Below are 18475 nucleotides of genomic sequence, written 5' to 3'. Positions count from 1 at the left end.
CGCCTCCTTCTTCGACATTTTCGCATTCTCCTTCGCCTGCTCAATCTCACCCTTTGCATTTTCCACGTCCTGAGTAAGTGTCTGGAACTCCCATGCAGTCAAGACACGATTGAGTTGCTCCAGTTCCTTTTCCGATTTTTGAAATTCGAGGAAAGAACGTTTTTCTTCCCGAAGTTTGTTCAATTTGGGTGTGATTTCTTCATTCAGGATGGAAGTAACTTCTTGCATACGTTTATCCTTTTTAGACATCTTTTTGCGGGCGGCTTCCTTGCGTTCTTCGAACATACGAGTTCCCGCCGCTTCTTCGACCATTCCAAGGATCTCTTGCGGACGCATGTTTAGAACCTTTGGGGTAGAGTAAGAATTCCTGTACGACGGCATAATAAAGTACGCGCCTTGGTGATTCGGCCTTGCATAATGACGAAGTTGGGGTTATTGATGTTCAGCTGAACAGACTGAAACAAACTTTGCACATCCTGCTGAGTGTGTTTGTGTCCGTTGATAAGATATTTTGAGACATTGGGCAGGCCGAACTACAGAGAACCCACGGTGAAAATATGTAACACTGAATGAATCCTATCAACGCACCTGACGCGTAACAGTGATCTGCTTCCAAGTCTCGTAGGCAATCGGACTTTTCTCCTTGTCTGAGTTGTCGAATACGATAGTGACACTAGCTTTTGAAACGCCAGCCTGTCCCCGTTTGTATACCAAATCTGCTTGATTTTGGGCACGCATCTAGCGTAAAGTTGTCGTGTTAGTGGGATAAGTGTCTGATTGAGAGTTGAGCTCGTCACCGTGGACATATTGGTCAGTCCTAGCACAAAAGAGATGGCATCGAGAATGTTGGATTTTCCAGTTCCATTGAGACCAGTAATGGCGTTGAAAGAGGGGTCCCAGCCAGTAATCTGTGTTCTGACCGGATAGGATTTGAAGCCTAAGAGTTATATGATTAGGAGAGTTGACATGACCATCGTAAATCTTTGACCTTCAATAACCAACTCTTCGATCCTCATCTTACGTTGCGGTTTGGCGGTTGAATCAGAACCAACACAAAGAGGTGAGGAACGTGATAGTCACATTCGCGTATCGTTGCAGATCACGTGAGCTAGATTAAGACTCGTCACTCTCCGTAGCTTTACACGTTTTATTCCACCCAACTTCGACCTATGTTATTGGCACCTTCAGAATATGAGTTTTCTGAAATGCTGATCAATTACTGGCGTTACTCGACACAGAAAGGCATTCAAACTCAGTCCAGATAGCTATGTAAGATCAGAACACAATCTACTTCACTATTACTTTTTAATAGCGTACAAAAAGCCGTCGAACCCCTTTTCACCGACAGTAGGGATAGTCGTGGCTTCAATTTCTCCCTTACGGCTATCTTCCTTCAAGTCTGCCAAAAGCTTCCTGATACCAACCGTGTTCTCGTCGTTGACGCTTTTGTCATGAACATTTCCATAACGTATCACATTGTCGACAATCTACTCGTTAAGATTTCAGAAACAGATTTCATCTGCATCAGAAAGAATACAAGGAACGGAAAGTACAGATTCCAACTCACAATCACACCCCCCTTTTTTACGAGACGTTTGGCTTCACGGAAATACTTGGGGTATGATTTCTTGTCGGCGTCGATGAACACCATATCGAATGGAATGTCGGGGTGGAGGTTCGTCATCGTCTCATCTGCAGGGCCAACGATGATTTGGCACTTGTCTCCGAACCCGGCTTGTGTAATGTTTTCTTTCGCGACCTACACAATCCAAGATTCAAAAGAGATTACATCGTCGTCTGTGTGAATAAATTTACCTGGGCGTAGGTTTCACTCAACTCCAAAGTCACAAGCTTTCCATCTTCCGGTATAGCTCTAGCCATCCAAATTGCGGAGTAGCTACAATTTGTAAAAATTCGATGTATATTGTTGGAATTATTGAAAATTTAAAACGATACTGACCCTCCGAGAGTGCCAACCTCCAGCACCCGTTTCACCCCCAAACATTTGATCAACAGGTTCAAGAATTTGCCCTCACCAGCGCTGACTGGCATATGAGAAGGAAGACCGTGGTTGATGGAGTTCTGCAGAATAAACTCCAAAGTGTCATCCTGTTCGTGAATAAGAAATGAATTCTGGTACTTCTCCGCCTCAGTCCATTCGACGATAGAGGAGGGTGCGTTGGCTCGGGGGTCCATTGATAGTTTGCGAATCTGTGTTGCCTGAAGAAGGGTTGAGGAAGAAGCTTGGAACGGATAGCGGAATCGAGAACATATTTGCTGCTTTTATATTCAGAAAGAGTGCTTGGTCGATTCGGAATAGTCCTATATCGTTCATCCTTAAGATTATCGCCGGTACGGGATTGTATAATATCCTATACACAATCCACACGGGCTGCCAAGCGTCGATATAGAAACTCTTGTATTAATGAGTAAATGAGTGAGAACAGTACTTGTAGCTATTTATGACAAGAAATTGCAAGACTTACGATTTTGCAAGAGCGAGAAGAACTTGGCACTTGATCGGTGCTTCTGGATAGCCATATACGGCCGTAAGTACACGGCTACAATTTGGGGATATATATACCCAAGCCCGCACTCCCTTCCTCAAATCCTCACCGGTACGGGTATGGTTCAATACACCGTCACGATGTTGGACACCGGGGCTACGAGAAGCCTAAGCGTGAGTTGTCAACATCGGCCACGAGTAGCCACGAGTTCAGTCAACATACTTCATATGGTCCACGCGACCACAAAATTCGAGAGGATCTCCGGAGTACCATTTGAATAGGTCCGACTGTGTATAGGCTTTGTAGGGTTGAGATCCTCGCACGTTTCATCCCCTTCTGTGATAGCACTGTGCGGCCAGTATCTCCATTGTCGTCTAACAATCATACCCTAACTTCCAACTGAGGACAGCTGAGGACTCAGGATCGATTAGGAGGCTTTGCTAAGCTTTGACGACTTACACAGTCCAAAGAATTACTATGTGGCCCGGTTTTGCCCACATATTTTCGAAGTCGATTGTATTGCTGCTGCGGTCAAGTACTAAATGGGAGCTCTCGCAGTCATCAGTTTCTGGCCCATAAACTAACTTCTCCTAAACATCCGAGCAGATCTATCGCGAGTTGAACATCGAGGGATCAGTATTCAGATCGCGGTCGAAGCAGTCAGGTATCAAGGCAAATATATAAGATAGAGCTTCAACTTGGACCTGCTAAATCAGTTCAGGATAAAATGTCCTCCTTGTCCCAACTACGAGTTATCCTATCCACTGGGGCCAGCGGTGGGATAGCATATCGATATGAACTCGTCCGCTCCGCCTCTTAGCAAGGAAGGCCATCGAGTATTGATTTTCCCCAAATGAAAATAGAGGAAGGGAATCGCAATGAGCATGGTTCAAACTTCCTAAAGCTGATTATAACATTGTTCGATGTCGCATATGTTCGAATTGATGTGAGAGAAGGCATCATCCGCCGATCTCTCTGCGTACCGAAGTGAATACGCATACCTTCAGGCTCATCTCGAACACAAAGACTTGCCGCCCAACCTCTACCCACCGTGGGTTCGCCGTTTTCTTGAACGTAACTTCCAGTCTGTCACTTACTGCTAATCAGACAAATACACAATACACAATCCAGCCCCATATTCCCCGTACAACGCATCAAAAGTGGCACTTAACTCGTACACAGATGCGTTGGGGCACGAGTCGAAGGAAGAGAGTATACAAGTGAATGCAGTGACTCCGGGAATAACAGCAACCAAACTCGATGGGTTCCTTGGTAATAGAATGGCAGAAGATGGTGGGAAAGTATTGCTGCCTTTCGCATTGCTGGGAGCAGGAGTCAAGGTGAGGACCGGTGAGCCCTGTATCATGGGCAAGAGGATGATATACTCACCACAACTGTTATTATCATTTTATAATCCGGACGGTGAATGCCTTGGTAGAAACACGTAGAGAAGAAATATTAGTTAGCAGTCTTCGCACAAGAAATCAGTAGTTACGTGAGGCGTGTATTCGAAGACATAGTACTAGCCTAGCTAGCCATCTTGTGGTTCATGAAGAGAATAAGAGCATACGGGACAACTTGCCTAAAATCGTGCCCAATATGAGGAGGTTACACTGACAGTGATGGCACTGATTTACTGGCACAGCCATTGAAATTTGATGGCAATAACGGCAATGTGTTTCCTTCCGCGGAAGCTTCTGTCCTTGTACCATTTCAGAGCATTTCAGCAACACCTTGGTCCTTGTACTTTGTACATTGTACTCGATCCAGCGGAACCTGAAGTCTGATAAACCACCTTTCTACGTCCAACTGTCTCTTTCATCCCCATCAACCCTCGAATCTAGCCACATTTCCATATCGCTCCTAGGTAAACCCACTTGAATGCATCTCTCGAAACTCCCTCTGGAGATATTGGACTCCATTCTATCCGACCTCGATAGACACACTGATCTGATTGCTTTGGCTCTGGCTGCTAAAGAGCTTTTTCGAATCGTCGTCCCTCGACACAGTGAATACCGAGTGCTACGCATACGACATCGATTTCCTGGTCTTTGGGCCCACTTAGCTAGGCGTGCAGATCTCAGTCGCAATATCAGAGAGATCCACATCTGTCAGAAGAATGACCAGGCTATCATCGAGCACTATCCTGCAGCGTCAGTATCCTCTGCTATGCCGGAAGGTATGCTTGATCCCTGGAACGAGGAAAAAGAACGAGTTCCCAATTTCCTCGTTGCCATGGGTTACATGGAGCAATTGAAAACTTTTCAGTGGGACTTCAGGTACGATGTTGGGAGTCTATATATGAGCTCTGAGCAGGAGCTGCAGCTTTTGGGAAGCTTGAGTAAGATTGCGTCGATTGAGAGGCTTGTTTTGGCAGGAGATTTGCAGTGCCTCTCGCCCTTGGTGAAGAATCTCCAATTCCAATCGGTATGCGTTTACCCATCTATGACTAGTCCCTATAATTGAGGGCTCTTGTAGGTTTGGAACATGCCTAATTTACAGGATCTAACGCTAATGGGAAACGTATGGAGCTCACCGGCAGCATTACCATCTCTCAAATATGTATTGAAGCAGTCATCCCAGCTCAAGGTAGGGTTCAAAAGAAATCTCGCTGACCCGGATTTTTACTTCTCCATTCAGCGTCTTCAGATTCCGATCGAAGCAATAGGGATATGTGACTTTGTCATTCCAACTCTCAGACAGCTTTCGCTCTTCCTCCAATCTGGTACAACCTCCAACTTGATCAAGCAATGGAATGGCTTCCTTGAAAACCACCCGCTACTGGAAGATCTCTGGTGTAATCCATCCTCTACTATGGTGCTGCCGCGCAACGGACTCACCAAGCTCAAAAGACTGTCAATCGAGCGGAATTTTTTGGATTCATTCCAAGATTCTGAGAAGGTTCCTGAGTCGATTGAGTGTCTCCAGTATACCAGCTTCCGCTTCAATACCGGCGTTGTCCCTCCTAGTCGATGTAATTTCGAAAAATTGAAGAAGCTATACCTGTTGACAGTCAAGGCGGAAGACGAGCTGTATGCGATTGCTGCGAGCTGTCCTGCACTTACTTGGTTGCATATTCATGAATGCGTCAAGTTTGAGCTGGTGAGCGAATTCGTGTCTTTGGATATCTGATGAATACTCGATTGATGAAAATTTCTCACGCTTCATAGGATGTCTGGCTCGATTTTCTGTCTTCCTTCCCTGACCTAGAGGTCTTTAGAGGTCCTGGGATCTGGATATCTGTAGAAGACGACAATAATATGATGCACATAGCTATCATGAAGCTCGTTCAACGATGTATGAAGCTTCGAGAGCTAGACCATCGGAGTGTTCATGGAAAACGGGGAAAGCATCGAAATATTGTTATAAGTAAGACACAAATGGATGATGGATTACATGTTGGTTATGAAGTGCAACGTCCGCGTACGAGGTAAGCACATCGCAACACCAAATGGCGTAATCTCCTTGAACGTCCTTCCTTTCCAGGGATCGTATCTACTTTATGGACGATGCGTTCACTTGAGACCATTGCTAGGTCGTTGGACATGCAGCAGCAGCAGCATTATATAGCATTATCTCCACGTCCTACATAAGGGCCGAAAATCATGGAGCAGTCGATGTAGTGTTTTGCTTTCGGACAAGTATTCGGGGGTAACAGGTTCCTTGTGAACCTTTGTCAAATATGGACTTGTACATTATCGCGCTTTGTAAATATGGTTGTTTTAATGTGTAGGGAAACTCAAGGGAAATTCTGGTACATGATTGAATGAACTAAAAGGACGCTTGAGCGCCTATTTAACTTGAATTCCAACTCATCATCGGCCAGCCGTGATATACACTAAATTTCATCTCTGTACTGGAAATACTCGAATAATTTCCGCTTTGACTCGTTCTTTGAACGATGTCTACAATCTCCACAGCGCTGAGAGACTTCAAGGAGCCTACAAAGGAGCAAATTACCCAAAACTTCTTCTCGCTAGCCTCCCTCCCTGCGGCAATCGGCAAAGATGCTAGAGAAGCAGACGACGAGGTTGAGAAGATGGACATCAACGCCGTGCTGAGCCTGGGTGTGGAAGGCGAGGAAGACTCTTATGTGGGCTGTACTGCACTTGTCGTATTGGATATTGCGCTAATAACCACCGTATAGGCTGGCAAATTATACCTAATGGCGCCCTACCTGGCCTTTTCGTCCCTTGATAAGAAATCGGTGCGATTCACAATCCCGCTATCAACTATACGGCGCGTTGAACGCCTCAACGCCCGCGCTGGAATTTACGCACTCAGTTTGGCTCTTTGGCACGGAGGAAAGATTGTGCGTGTTTCATTATCATTGATTATCTCCATGACTAAACCTAGCTCGTTGTAGATTGTACAACTAACGTCGCTCCGACCAACTGCGGATCTCTTCTGTGCACTCCTTCGTGATGCCCTCAAGATAGAACTGCAGCGAGGCAGAATGAAGTCAGTCAAGGGATTCGTCAAGACTTGTTATTCAGAAGTTCTGGTATCAGGATCTGCATTCACCCCCAGCGATGAAAAAGACGAACACACTGCCAGTGAAGCCTCGGAATCGTCTTACCACGGCGGGCTCGGTCTCCGATTCAAGTTTCCCGGTGATCCCAAAAAGTGCGTAGTGGCTATTCTGACATCTAGTATACCCATTTTGACATTCCGTATAGGCTTCGGGAAGCTTCCAAGATCAAACTATGGATGACGTATCTGAAAAGTGGGTAATAAACATTCGCTTCTGCTCTCAGAAGGCATATAACATGACTGCCATCAGCTCACGGGCGGAATCTCACTCTACTCCGGTATCCGCAATGTACGCGTCTTGTTCAAGTTGGGCTTCCAAATCGACTTCGAGGGGAGATGTGGGAAACCCTTTCAGGCTCAATATTCCTCCGCTATTCGAATCCAGGTCTGTATGAGCAGTTGCTAGAGCAGAACACGGGCAGGACCACCACTAGTACGGAGGATATTGAGAAAGATCTCCATCGTAGTCTGCCAGAATATGCTGGATACCAATCGGAAGAGGGCATTAGCGCATTGAGGAGGGTTCTTCAAGCGTATTCCTTCAAGAATCCAGAGTTGGGATATTGTCAGGTCCCTACATGATTTTTTGGATTGTTGCGCTCAAATGCTAAACCTCCCTATTAAAACAGGCCATGAACATCCTTGCTGCAGCCATCTTAATGTATGCATGCTCGCAAATACCTGACATTATATCGTGAATACTGATTCGCTCGTCACAGTTATATGTCTGAAGAGCAGGCGTTTTGGCTCCTTGAAGTTCTCTGCGACCGTCTATTACCCGGATATTACGCGTACGTCTATCACCTCGTGTGATGCGTGATGCCACTGTTCTGAATACATGCGCGTTATAGACCCTCTATGCACGGAACTCTCCTTGACCAGCGTGTTTTCGAGTCACTCGTGCAACGATGTTTACCCATTATTCACGACCACTTTCAAGCGGTCGATGTGCAGTTATCTGTTGCGTCTCTCCCTTGGTTTCTCAGTTTGTTCGTCTACATCTACGCCACAGAAGCGATATCGCTTACTGTTGTTCCTGTCCAGATACATTAATAGTATGCCGATGATCTTCGCTTTTAGAATCGTCGACTGCTTTTTCTGCATGGGCCCAAAAGTGTTGTTCCAAGTAGGGTAAGTCCTGGATTCTTGACGTTCCAAAAGATTCGTTGCTCATGGTGCCATCTAGTTTAGGTTAGTACTATGTACTGTAATTCTTGGTTCATGAATTCATTCCCGACTCAGCTATCCTCAAGATCAATGGGGAAAAACTATTACAGATACAAGACGATGGCGGTTTCTTGAAGTACGTGGCTTCTGTCGTATTTGCATTGAAATGGTCTCAAGCAATTCTCAGTTTGATGCGTGATTACTTCGCCTCCTTAGGTGATTCTGCACACCCACACTCTACCGATCCTCGAGCTCGCGCAATTACGCGTTTCCAAGAGCTTCTTCTTGTTTCTTTCCGAGAGTTTTCTGTAATCACCGATGATCTCATACTCTCTGAACGGAAACGTTTCCGCAACGAAATCATCCACAGCATCGAAACCTTCTCCAAGCGGTCAGCCGTCCGAAATCTGCGTAGTCTCGGAAGGTTTACAAAAGAGCAAGCAGGACTGGTATATGACGCGTTGTACCAGGCGATGTGTGTCATTCCTCCTCCTCCGGCTCAGCTACCTCCTCCCACATTACTTAATGATGGCGTGGAAGAGAAACCCGAAACGAGGATCCAGCTTAAGACATTCCAGTATTTCTTGAGTGAAATCGCAACATGGGCGCGGGATGAGAAGATCGTCAGCAATGGATTCCAGGTAAATACATCCCCTTCATTCCAGAACGGCCTGATGCGAACGAGACGTACTCAATTAAATTATCAGCAACGCGTTGACAGGGATGTCGCGGAGCATGAGTTTATTGACCGGCTGTTCTTCTTCTGGGACACTTCATGTTGTGGCGCTCTTTCATTCCAAGTGAGTCATCATTACCCTTCATTACCCCATAATTTATTGGAGTCTTATCCATTCGTATACTAGGATCTCGTCTCTGGCTTAGACGGTGTCATGTTCAATGATTTGATGGAAAACATTGAATGGTTTTTTAATCTGCATGACAAAAACAAAGATGGTTTCTTGACTAAGGACGAGGTGTTGACCGTTTCTGAATCTTTTTTGGTATTACTACTTCACTTCTGGAATAGCGATCTTTCAACTCACAAGCGATGTCGATGGCTTGCTAGTTTATTTTCAGGTTCGAAGTTGGTGACGCGTATCTTGGCGCTGTCAGTCGCTTCATGACCAACGCGTTCGAATACGGGGATGCTCTTTTGGCCGATGTAGATCAACATAAGGAGGTTGAAGATGATGAGACAGAACCGCGTTCGCCATTGCCGTTGCCCTCTAATCAGCCGTACCTCAATCTCGCAACGTATGCTTACCTTCCTTGTCTCGTTTGTCCATTTTTATCCTTCCTGCAGATTCCGAATGGTTGTTCTAGCTGATGAGATACTTGAATCCTTTTTCGAGACGGATCTTTCAGCTTCGTTCCGTTTAGACCCAATTAGTGAACTCGAGCTTCCACCATCAAGTAGTGGGCTATTGGGTGAATTCTGGTCGAGTATCGCTACTGATAGCAACAAAAAAATGTTCAACTTGTTCACGGACGAGATTGGCAAAACTATCGGGAAACACCAGGTGACAAACAACCCCATTTTACTCTACTCCCTCTTTTAAAAAACGACATCTCTTAGGTCATTCATCGCCCCTCCATTGGCAGATACAAGACTTTGGAGGAGCCAAAAGCCCGCGAATCTCTGCTTACACCCGGAATGCGGCACTCTGCATCCAAGTCAAGTCTTCGTTCATCCCCAAGCTCATCATCGTTACGTCCTTCATCACCATCGCAAGGTCTTACTGTGAAGGTACCATCGTCAAAGGATTTCCAGGAACCCGCGAGTGCTGTCGGTTATTCTCCAATGGTCCAGGCAGCAAATGCTGCACTTCTAGCGCGTCCGGCGTTTACCATAGACGACTCAAAAGACGACGATGATGATGCTGAAGATGAATTGGAAGCAGGCGACAACGACGACCAAGTCATGGACGAAGTAGGCCTTTCCTCGGATTGAGTATTTCCCTTGCTAACTGGCGGTTTATAGGTCGACGCTTTCCTGGAGGCTCATGATTCGGGTTTGACCGATGCTGATAAAGAAGTAGCGAAAGGTCGGCGTCTCCGCAGTCTAAAAAGGTGGCTTACTGACTGGTACCCTAGATCTCATAAATGCAGAGCCCGTCAAATAAGTAGTCCTCTCAGGTACACAATTCTTCCCAGATTCTTCCTTATGTTTTGTATCTATATCGTCTTCCTTTCCTGGCACAATACTAGTAGGATGTAAAATTTCGACCAGTCAATCAACGAGAGTTTGTTAAGGATACAATGTCACAAAATAAATACAAGTCACGAAGGGGAGAAGGCTGGAATACTAACAGAAAGTAGTAAGGCGGGGAAGGGTCAATTTCTCGTAGTGGTCCCTTGCGTATGGTGTCCATGTCCCTGTCTATTGTGGTCCTCCCAGATTCTGATTGAAAGATCGGTGTCTATCGATCCAGTGGCAATCATATTTTGTGAAGGATGGGTCTAAAAAGAGTCAGGTGTTAATCGTGTTATGGGGCGTTATTTAGGCGAGAGAGGCGAAAAGGATACGTACTGCAACTGCGACGACGACATCTGTCAAAAAATGGCAGTCATGCCAGTCAATATCATCAAGAGCAGCGCCGGCCTAAATGACTCTCACCATGATGCCCCTCCAGGACTTGCACGATCTCACGAGTTTGTAAATCCCAGATGTATACCTTGTGGTCTTCACTTCCCCCGACAATCCACTTGCCTCCGGTGACGCTAAAGCATGCGGAAATACAATATTTCGCGTTTGCATGACCGGTATATGTTTTAAGACAACGATGATTTTTGTAGTCCCATAAACGGATGGCACTGTCGTGTGCCGTTGATAGGATGTACTTCGAGTTCGGAGAGAATTGCACTTGTTGGCTATGGGAAGTGAGCTCTCGATGTTGGATCCAAGAGAAAGGTCTTCGTAACTGACCAAATTGCGTTATGATCTTCAGCAAGGGTTTTAAGACATTGCCCAGTCGACGTGTTCCATATTCGACTAGGAGAGAACCTTTAAACCACATGAAAGAAAGAGCAATGCGGGGAAACAGACATTAGTCCATCCAGGGCACAAGAGACGATCAGGTCTGATTCTCTGTTGAAATGAACTGCTGTCACATAATCGAGGTGAGCATGCAGCGTCTTCACGCATCTTCCTGGTATTCAGATTTTTAGCAAAGCGCGTTGTGAACTTTGCAGTGATCTGTCTTCTAACCTTTTCTGGCATCCCATATTTTAATATCGCCGTCGCAGGCACCGGATACAAGAAGCGTCGAAGTTGAATTGTAGTTTAGACAAAACACCCATTTGGTGTGCCCTTTCAATTGCTTGTGCGTCAGACCCTTCACTCCATGAATCATTTTTTCAAAATAGATTGTAGAAGGATAACGGCTACATACTGTATCAACTTCCCATATTCGAATCGTTGTATCGTCAGAAGCAGATGCGAGATAAACACTGTCAGAGGACCAGGATAAATCGGACAGTCCGGCTGTATGGCCGGTAAGATTCCTGATCAGCTCGCCGGTGAAGGGCGACCAGATTTTGACGATGTTTTCGGCGCCTACAGGACGATGTCAAAGATGATTCGTTTTCATTCAACCTAACGGCGAAACAAACCGCAGGAAGCCAAAAGGGTGCCGTCTGGACTGAACTTAACCGCTGATATTGACATGGTGTGGCCATTCAGGATATGCCGCGATTCATAGTGAGGTTTTTCTCTAGGAGCTGGAGCAGAACCGGGCTGAGGTTGGGGAGGAGGAACGGCTAAGGGAGGTGGGGGAGGTGCAGGAGCGTGTTCAGGAATTTGCGGGTCATCTTCAGTAGTTTGGGACGCGTTATCATCATCTGTGGAGGAGTCATCCATTCCAGCAAGGGGATCCATCGTAAACTTGAAGGAACTAGAGCTAAGTCTGAGCCACTTTGAGCTACTGATATGTAAGTTATCCCAGAGTTATCCGCTCGGGGTTTTTTTTGATGGTGGGATTGATTGTCATCGGCATGGAATGATAATAAAGGCAAATAAATACAACGTTTTCGGTACTCTCGGACATCCAAAAACCCTCCTCATTCCAAGACGGAAATCATGGGCCAAAACAGCGGAATATGTCATCCTGTTTCATTTAGAATTCAGATTCCAGGCTACCCTAGGGCATCAAGAGAAGTCAGGACATGGCCGCGAACAGGACTTGGAATAGCGTAAACTGTCTATAGCTAGGGAACAGTGGAGATGTCCTAATTCCTACCAAGGCCTAATCCTTCATAAATATACCTCAAAAAGGTCAAGCTCCCTCTCAAGAATGTCGTAAGCTCGTCTGTTTTTTCAATGACCTAACACGCCGAACAAATCTGTATAGAGAACAAGGACGGTTGCCTGACACTTGCGGACCATTGAGCGAAATCTCTCTTGGTTGTTTTTTTTTTTTCAAAAATTGATTCGAGATTGCCGTTCCCAAATTAGTACTCAAGGACTTTTACTGCTCCTTGTTGATAAATGAGATTTGAGGTGTCATACTACGGAGCCGGACATTCAAATGTTACATTTATGCAGGGAGTCGATCTGAAATCGATATCGATATTTTGAAGCAAATAAAAGCAAGCCACCAACAACTGCAAAAACATTTCTCTTTCTCCAATTTTTCAACACGCCTCGCAGCACGCCTAGCGTTCTGCCGCTGTTTCGTTCATGGCTCGAGGTACACAGGCATCCCCACGAGATGGCTACGCGAAATCAAGCGCTAAAGAGGCAACAGAAATCGTCTTGGCTGCGCGCAAGACGTGGAAGTTAATGAGGTCGAAGAGGGAGAAGGTCTGGCCTCCCTTAATCGAGGCGACTCTTATCGAAGGTACTTAGTTCTCACAGAAATAGATGTATTCCACAGCTAAACCATTTTTAGCACTGCAGAAGTATCGACCGCAGTCTGTGACGGATATTCAGTTGCTCCAGCGATTTCCCAAGCGTAACTGCTGGATATCGAAATATATCAAGCGACGTACAGGACACGACAGGTCACCCAAGCAGGTTGGCAGCCGGCTTCAGCAACTCAGAGACTCGTGTCGTGATGAACGTAGTAAGTGGATTTTTCCCCGCTGGGACGGTCGGATGCCTGAATATTTCTCAGTTTTGCAACTTCTCAGCCGCAAGCAGTACGACGACAATGACGACAATGACAGTGTTACATCATGTTCGACATCCTTGGACTCGTTCGGTTCAACCCCGCCCTCGGAGTCGACTGGGAGCCCTCACAGTTCGAGCCCTATATCAGTACCATCTCCTGGTACAGACACAGAGGTTTACACGAACGACGTGTCTGCCCTGGAGGCGAAAAGGCACACTCTCGTTCGTATTGAGCTCACAAGCCCTCTTTCGCACTTTATCTGCTCTCCGATTTCCTTCGATACAATATCTTCTGATCGAGAGATTGGGCCGACAATCGTCTGCGTCGACCTGAAACTCGCCTCTTTAGTCACCACCCTTTTTTCGTGGAAGAATCCTATGATCTCTCTACATAGCGCGCGCGTTCTTGATGTAACTGAACATCACTGTCTGTTCAAAGTGTTTCTTGATGGCATGATGGTGCATTTGGACCGAACTGAGATAGGCCTTCAGTCTACATTAGCACAAACTCGGAACGGGACCACCCGGCAGATGTATCTTTACGAGACGAAATTTCTTCCGAAATACTGGACTGAGTGTTTTTCATCTGTTGGTCAGTACCAATTAACTGAAAGTATTGTAATTGACAGCATTGACGTCCCCTCTCTAGACCTGGCGTGTTGTGAAGTTCACCAGTGTCTAATTAAACGTCGACTCATCAGCGATAATGATACGGATTTCTTGTCTCTGAAGGAACATCACGAAGACGAAGTTGTGCACACTGTGCGATACACATTCGTTGACCTTCGATCAACTCCACCATCCACACCATCCGACGAGCCTGTGGAGTTGTGGAAACCACCTTTGGAAGAAACTTCGTATGAATCTCCTCTGAACGGAAGTGTCACGCATGCTTCGGATGCGCTGGGCCTGGATGCGCCTGCCGTTCATCCAAAAGCAGAATCTTCCAGGGACGGCAGAGCCCATTTTCCAGTCAAAGAGGAGTCCCATACGCCTCCCTCTGAGTTTTCCCCTTTGTCCCAGGATTTATCAAATGGCATGCCCGAACCTCCAGTCCAGAGTACACAATGTCTTTATGAGCTTGCAGATCACACACAACCTACGACATACGAGTTTGATTTCAGTATTACTTCGTCCTCTGCGAACGACATGCCTGCGTTGGTTTACCCCTCTGCGTACACCGCCACAACTTTTACCCCGCAATGTAATCATCCGTTGACAATCTCGTCAACGGAGTGGCTACAACAGGGTCAGTGGACGGCCCAGGGATACCGACCGCAGCATCCGGAAACTATGTCGAGCCCTCACAACAAGCGATATGCATATTTCTGGGAGCAACCTATCTCATACGCTCATATCTCATCATATCTTGGACAGGCCGATCCCCTGAGTTACAATTCTACAGCTTCTGAAACTCAGGAAACTCAAGAACCGTATGCCTATGCGCAACCTGATTATATGATGACTCCTGTGGGTTCAGCGCATTCGGACTATGCGAATGACCTGTATCAGAGACAGGACGATCGCAAAATGCGCGAAGGCCCGTGCGTTGTTTATGAAAACGTCTCCCACTCTCCTTGCAGTGACTCGAGCTCCGAACTCGCATACGCTCCGGAAACTCTGATGACCAAGTCGACCTACTCACATTTGCCTCCACCGCCATACGTCTGTGCCCCAAACAACGAGAATGGTTACCAGATGTGTTCTTCAACTCAGGTTTGGAGTTAGATCGTCTCTGAAACGAGCTCAACTGTGATTTTACCGAATTGACCTTGACTTTACATGCACGCTTATGATCCAACATCATGAATACCGATATGTAATTCACATTTTACATTATTTCTCTTTTTTAATATCGTCACGAACGTGTTACAGACCTACTCGTAACTCCATGCCCTCTTTTCAGGAAACATATTACTATTATATATGTCGCGTTTAACTCCTGTATCACAAACATAGTATGCCCACTACTAATAGTCATATCTCTTGTATTTAGCTTGCATTAGTATTTACTGTAGTCTGCAGTCCTGGTCCAAAATGTGCACCCACCTTCATTTTAGCGAAATGGTATCTTTTTGCGTGCGATAAATGAGGATAAATGATCTCTCCGGCTCTCCCCGGATATGACTTCGCGTCCAAAATTTTTACCTTCTGCGTGTACTTCTAGCCTTAATACGCATTTACCACTATCTGGATCGGAGACATGGACTCCCCTCATCGATTGTCCTGCCAATTTTCCCGAGGAACTAGTAGGCGCTCAGAAATATATTATAGAGCGAGACCCTCGGTCTGATTTGATTATAGTTTGATACTGCCCTATCGCAACTCATCCACCATCCGGAATACAACTCGACTTTGATTCTACGTTCGGAGACCGTCTCAGATAGCACCGATCCCCATGGATTCTCTCCATCAATACCTACAATAGACAATCTTCATCAAAATCGGTGTATTCATCGAAAACTGCTCCCTCGACGACCAGGGCGAGATGCAAGCTTGGAGCAGTATTGCACCTTGTACAAAACTTCTTCAAGCGCTTCACATAGTGTGCTGGTTCTGACTCCAATAACTTCTGAAAACAACCCTTTGCCGTACTACCATCCAAGGGTATTTCATCTGGCGTTCAGGTATTTGGATCCATCGCTACCGCACGATGTCAAAACAGATTCGGGGATCCTTCGTATAGAGGTGGTCCCACTACCCGGGACACCTCTAGACCAAAATTCAAGGCTTTTTCGTACCTGTTTGGCTCTTCTCGATACTCTTCACCGATATGGATGGGGTGCTATGACGAATTATCAGAAGCGGGTCATTCATGATATGTTAATCCCTCGAGAACATTATCAGGATTTATATCTTGTTATGCGAGAAAGACATAAAGGCTTGGTCGATACTTGGCAGGAAGTTACAGATCCACTAAAACACGTTTTTGAGGTATGTGCGTTTGTGTGATTCTATCTGCTGGAACTATTCTTGAACGCCGCGTTTATGTCAGGATATTGGGATCGCTACTTATCTTATGCTTCTCTGGAAGATTACCTTTGGAAATCAAGAGGTTGAAGAGACCAACTTTCAGACTGGGGAGCCTTGGAAGAGATGGCCACGCCCTCCCGCAGGATTTGTCGACCTCGGGTGTGTGTGCTCTTCGTCTATATATTTATGTTATGTTTGATCCCGTATACAGGTGCGGAAACGGTCTCTTGACCCATATCCTAATCTCAGAAGGTTACGAAGGTCATGGAATTGACCTTCGCGAAAGGATGTCCTGGAAATCTTATCCTTCAAATACCCAGAACCGTTTGCACGTTCACGTTTTCAACCCTCTCGATTTCTCTTTCGACAAGAATCCAGTCTTCTTGCCATCGGGCGTTTTCATCATTGCCAACCATGCTGACGAGCTGACGCCCTGGACGCCGGTTCTCTCAACACTCTGCTCCGCTTCGGGATACCTGTCAATTCCTTGTTGCGCTTGGGATTTTGATGCTCGTTATGAACGCTCTGCTACGACAATGTTTCCGATTCCCAAAACGAACTCAGTCTTAGATACTGACACGGATTTAGAGAGAATTTCCATGAATAATTTCATCAAAACGTTGAACCTCGGTGGCGACGGGAGCAACACGAGTGGTTATTCGATGTATAGAATATGGCTGGCGACGCTGAGTGTTTATACTGGATGGGAGGTGGAATGCGAGACATTGAGGATTCCGAGTACGAGAAATTGGGCGATTATAGGTATGTGTATTTGTGTGATTGTTAGGGAAGAGGGTTATGAAGATTGTGTATCTACACAGGGCGTAAACGATCTCGGGCTGTACCTCAAGAGGAAGCGCTGAAGAATGCGGAGGAGATCATATGGAATGTGAAGGAGCGGGCGGTGTTCAAGCCTAGAAAACCTGAAGGAAAGGGTGATGGGCATTAGAATGGGAGTGGAAATTTTGAACGGAGGAAATTTAGGGTGAGCGACCGTATAACGACTATATTCTCAGCGTTAATCTCAATGCACAATCTCAATACTTAGATAACCTTGTCGTGTCTTTTTAACTCAGTGGTACAGTGTAAGATTGCAGAAATCCTCGAGGTCACTTGCTTAAAACACGTCGTCGACTAGTTTCCTTTTGGAAGTGCGATATTAAATGAAACATCACGAAAGATTACAGTTTTATGGAGTCGGTGAAAATATTTGGGACTGCCGCGAGTACTGACAGGTACTAACAGACCCCGCCGCTTTCCCGAGCTGCATGTATTTATCTCCTGGTTCATACACAGGAACCGGATGTGTACAAGGACACTAACGTGCTTGAACAAGATTCCTGCCGTTCCGACTTTGTCATACTTCAAAAATTTGATACAGCATGTAATTTCTAGGTACCTGGTGCACAGCAGGTCCTCAAACTCTTGATGTGGGCGGGAAAGTATCGTCGACTTTTTTTTACTGATCTACTGCGAAGCTGATTCGACTCCATATGGGCAGGACATCGTTTGTTTGAGTGGCTGATTAACATTGAGGATGTATATGTATATGTAGTTCCTATGCTATCCTATGCGTTGGCTATCAAAGGCAAGTGATCGTTTCGACTGATCAACGCACAGAATATTCGAATCTATGGAGCAACAAATTTCTTCCCGGATTGACAGAGCGCGCGATAAATATAGCGCACAATGCACACACACACCGACCATCTGTATACAGTAGAACTCTTGGTGGTTATTTGGTGGTTATATTCTCTACCATTGACACCTTCAGAGGTAATAATATACCGTATAGTTATTGGTTGCTGTTGTCTTACCGAGGTACGGCATGTGGCGGCATCCGGCCCATTCTTCTTCTCCCTCATCATCACCTGAATGATCTCAGTACTAGTCTCACTATGTATGTAAGTACGTGGAAATAGAACGATTGGGTTTGTGACACCTTCGTAACACTCTTTACACAGAGAGAATTCGGGCTGCACTGAGAGCCCATTCCCTCTTAGTCATTTTCGAATGGCATATTTTCTACTTCATTCTCTATCTTCTTATCGTTATACACAAGGTCTAAGGTCGGAATATCCCAAACTGTTTGTTCCCATGCCATGGCGAGATAACTTACCGATCTGATAGATTCAGTTGCTTCCAGTCATGTCACACATCTTTTTTCGACTTCTTTTCCCAAATG

The 18475-nt window shown here is 45.8% G+C and overlaps 7 protein-coding genes across 7 annotated transcripts; 4 read left to right on the top strand and 3 right to left on the bottom strand.

The window, feature by feature from the left end:
* Positions 1-1298: 1298 nt before the first annotated feature.
* Positions 1299-2196, bottom strand: C8R40DRAFT_1037154 (O-methyltransferase-domain-containing protein; the record flags this gene model as incomplete). The annotated part of the gene is made up of 4 exons (XM_046223639.1): positions 1299-1487; positions 1568-1759; positions 1816-1897; positions 1961-2196. 4 exons carry the CDS (start codon positions 2194-2196, stop codon positions 1299-1301), a joined length of 699 nt encoding a protein of 232 aa, XP_046089920.1.
* A 1987-nt stretch (positions 2197-4183) lies between these two features.
* Positions 4184-6283, top strand: C8R40DRAFT_1087234 (uncharacterized protein). Its single transcript, XM_046227369.1, has 4 exons — positions 4184-4934; positions 4986-5096; positions 5148-5609; positions 5678-6283. The coding sequence occupies exons 1-4, from the start codon at positions 4389-4391 to the stop codon at positions 5939-5941; spliced, it is 1383 nt and encodes a 460-aa protein (XP_046089919.1). The 5' UTR covers positions 4184-4388; the 3' UTR covers positions 5942-6283.
* A 17-nt stretch (positions 6284-6300) lies between these two features.
* On the top strand, positions 6301-10429 carry C8R40DRAFT_1087233 (rab-GTPase-TBC domain-containing protein). The gene is made up of 19 exons (XM_046227368.1): positions 6301-6600; positions 6655-6819; positions 6874-7133; positions 7187-7233; positions 7291-7610; positions 7670-7701; positions 7760-7831; positions 7892-8029; positions 8085-8171; positions 8227-8231; positions 8283-8343; positions 8395-8848; positions 8915-9007; positions 9071-9208; positions 9274-9461; positions 9511-9727; positions 9784-10137; positions 10189-10252; positions 10302-10429. Exons 1-19 carry the CDS (start codon positions 6409-6411, stop codon positions 10328-10330), a joined length of 2916 nt encoding a protein of 971 aa, XP_046089918.1. The 5' UTR covers positions 6301-6408; the 3' UTR covers positions 10331-10429.
* A 112-nt stretch (positions 10430-10541) lies between these two features.
* C8R40DRAFT_1158806 (WD40-repeat-containing domain protein) lies at positions 10542-12066 on the bottom strand (the record flags this gene model as incomplete). Its single annotated transcript, XM_046229781.1, has 8 exons — positions 10542-10667; positions 10738-10757; positions 10825-11078; positions 11134-11199; positions 11254-11356; positions 11416-11542; positions 11600-11763; positions 11820-12066. 8 exons carry the CDS (start codon positions 12064-12066, stop codon positions 10542-10544), a joined length of 1107 nt encoding a protein of 368 aa, XP_046089917.1.
* A 629-nt stretch (positions 12067-12695) lies between these two features.
* On the top strand, positions 12696-15398 carry C8R40DRAFT_679416 (uncharacterized protein). The gene is made up of 4 exons (XM_046235853.1): positions 12696-13045; positions 13097-13270; positions 13322-13909; positions 13967-15398. Exons 1-4 carry the CDS (start codon positions 12886-12888, stop codon positions 15043-15045), a joined length of 2001 nt encoding a protein of 666 aa, XP_046089916.1. The 5' UTR covers positions 12696-12885; the 3' UTR covers positions 15046-15398.
* On the top strand, positions 15210-17239 carry C8R40DRAFT_1213855 (uncharacterized protein; the record flags this gene model as incomplete). Its single annotated transcript, XM_046233219.1, has 5 exons — positions 15210-15566; positions 15622-16251; positions 16313-16449; positions 16502-17058; positions 17112-17239. Exons 1-5 carry the CDS (start codon positions 15441-15443, stop codon positions 17237-17239), a joined length of 1578 nt encoding a protein of 525 aa, XP_046089915.1. The 5' UTR covers positions 15210-15440.
* A 98-nt stretch (positions 17240-17337) lies between these two features.
* On the bottom strand, positions 17338-18359 carry C8R40DRAFT_679490 (uncharacterized protein). Its single transcript, XM_046235854.1, has 4 exons — positions 18108-18359; positions 17909-18058; positions 17690-17853; positions 17338-17642 (listed from the first exon to the last, which is right to left on the bottom strand). The coding sequence occupies exons 2-4, from the start codon at positions 17998-18000 to the stop codon at positions 17425-17427; spliced, it is 474 nt and encodes a 157-aa protein (XP_046089914.1). The 5' UTR covers positions 18001-18058; positions 18108-18359; the 3' UTR covers positions 17338-17424.
* Between the last annotated feature and the right edge of the window lie 116 nt (positions 18360-18475).

This window comes from Lentinula edodes, assembly GCF_021015755.1.
Source record: "Lentinula edodes strain Le(Bin) 0899 ss11 chromosome Unknown C8R40scaffold_5, whole genome shotgun sequence".
Taxonomy (NCBI): domain Eukaryota; kingdom Fungi; phylum Basidiomycota; class Agaricomycetes; order Agaricales; family Omphalotaceae; genus Lentinula; species Lentinula edodes.
This window is presented reverse-complemented; position numbering and strand designations above follow the sequence as displayed.

Bases quoted from the DNA above. Each gene is read 5' to 3' on its own strand.
- C8R40DRAFT_1087234 (XM_046227369.1), top strand. From the start codon at position 4,389: ATGCATCTCTCGAAACTCCCTCTGGAGATATTGGACTCCATTCTATCC. The intron at 4,935-4,985 runs GTATGCGTTTAC...GGGCTCTTGTAG, and splicing joins AGAATCTCCAATTCCAATCG to GTTTGGAACATGCCTAATTT. The intron at 5,610-5,677 runs GTGAGCGAATTC...CACGCTTCATAG, and splicing joins AATGCGTCAAGTTTGAGCTG to GATGTCTGGCTCGATTTTCT.
- C8R40DRAFT_1087233 (XM_046227368.1), top strand. From the start codon at position 6,409: ATGTCTACAATCTCCACAGCGCTGAGAGACTTCAAGGAGCCTACAAAG. The intron at 9,209-9,273 runs GTATTACTACTT...ATGGCTTGCTAG, and splicing joins CCGTTTCTGAATCTTTTTTG to TTTATTTTCAGGTTCGAAGT. The intron at 10,138-10,188 runs GTAGGCCTTTCC...GGCGGTTTATAG, and splicing joins ACGACCAAGTCATGGACGAA to GTCGACGCTTTCCTGGAGGC.
- C8R40DRAFT_679416 (XM_046235853.1), top strand. From the start codon at position 12,886: ATGGCTCGAGGTACACAGGCATCCCCACGAGATGGCTACGCGAAATCA. The intron at 13,046-13,096 runs GTACTTAGTTCT...AACCATTTTTAG, and splicing joins CGAGGCGACTCTTATCGAAG to CACTGCAGAAGTATCGACCG. The intron at 13,910-13,966 runs GTCAGTACCAAT...TCCCCTCTCTAG, and splicing joins TGAGTGTTTTTCATCTGTTG to ACCTGGCGTGTTGTGAAGTT.
- C8R40DRAFT_679490 (XM_046235854.1), bottom strand. From the start codon at position 18,000: ATGGTCGGTGTGTGTGTGCATTGTGCGCTATATTTATCGCGCGCTCTG. The intron at 17,854-17,908 runs GTGCGTTGATCA...CGCATAGGATAG, and splicing joins TCCATAGATTCGAATATTCT to CATAGGAACTACATATACAT. The intron at 17,643-17,689 runs GTACCTAGAAAT...AGTATGACAAAG, and splicing joins GAGGACCTGCTGTGCACCAG to TCGGAACGGCAGGAATCTTG.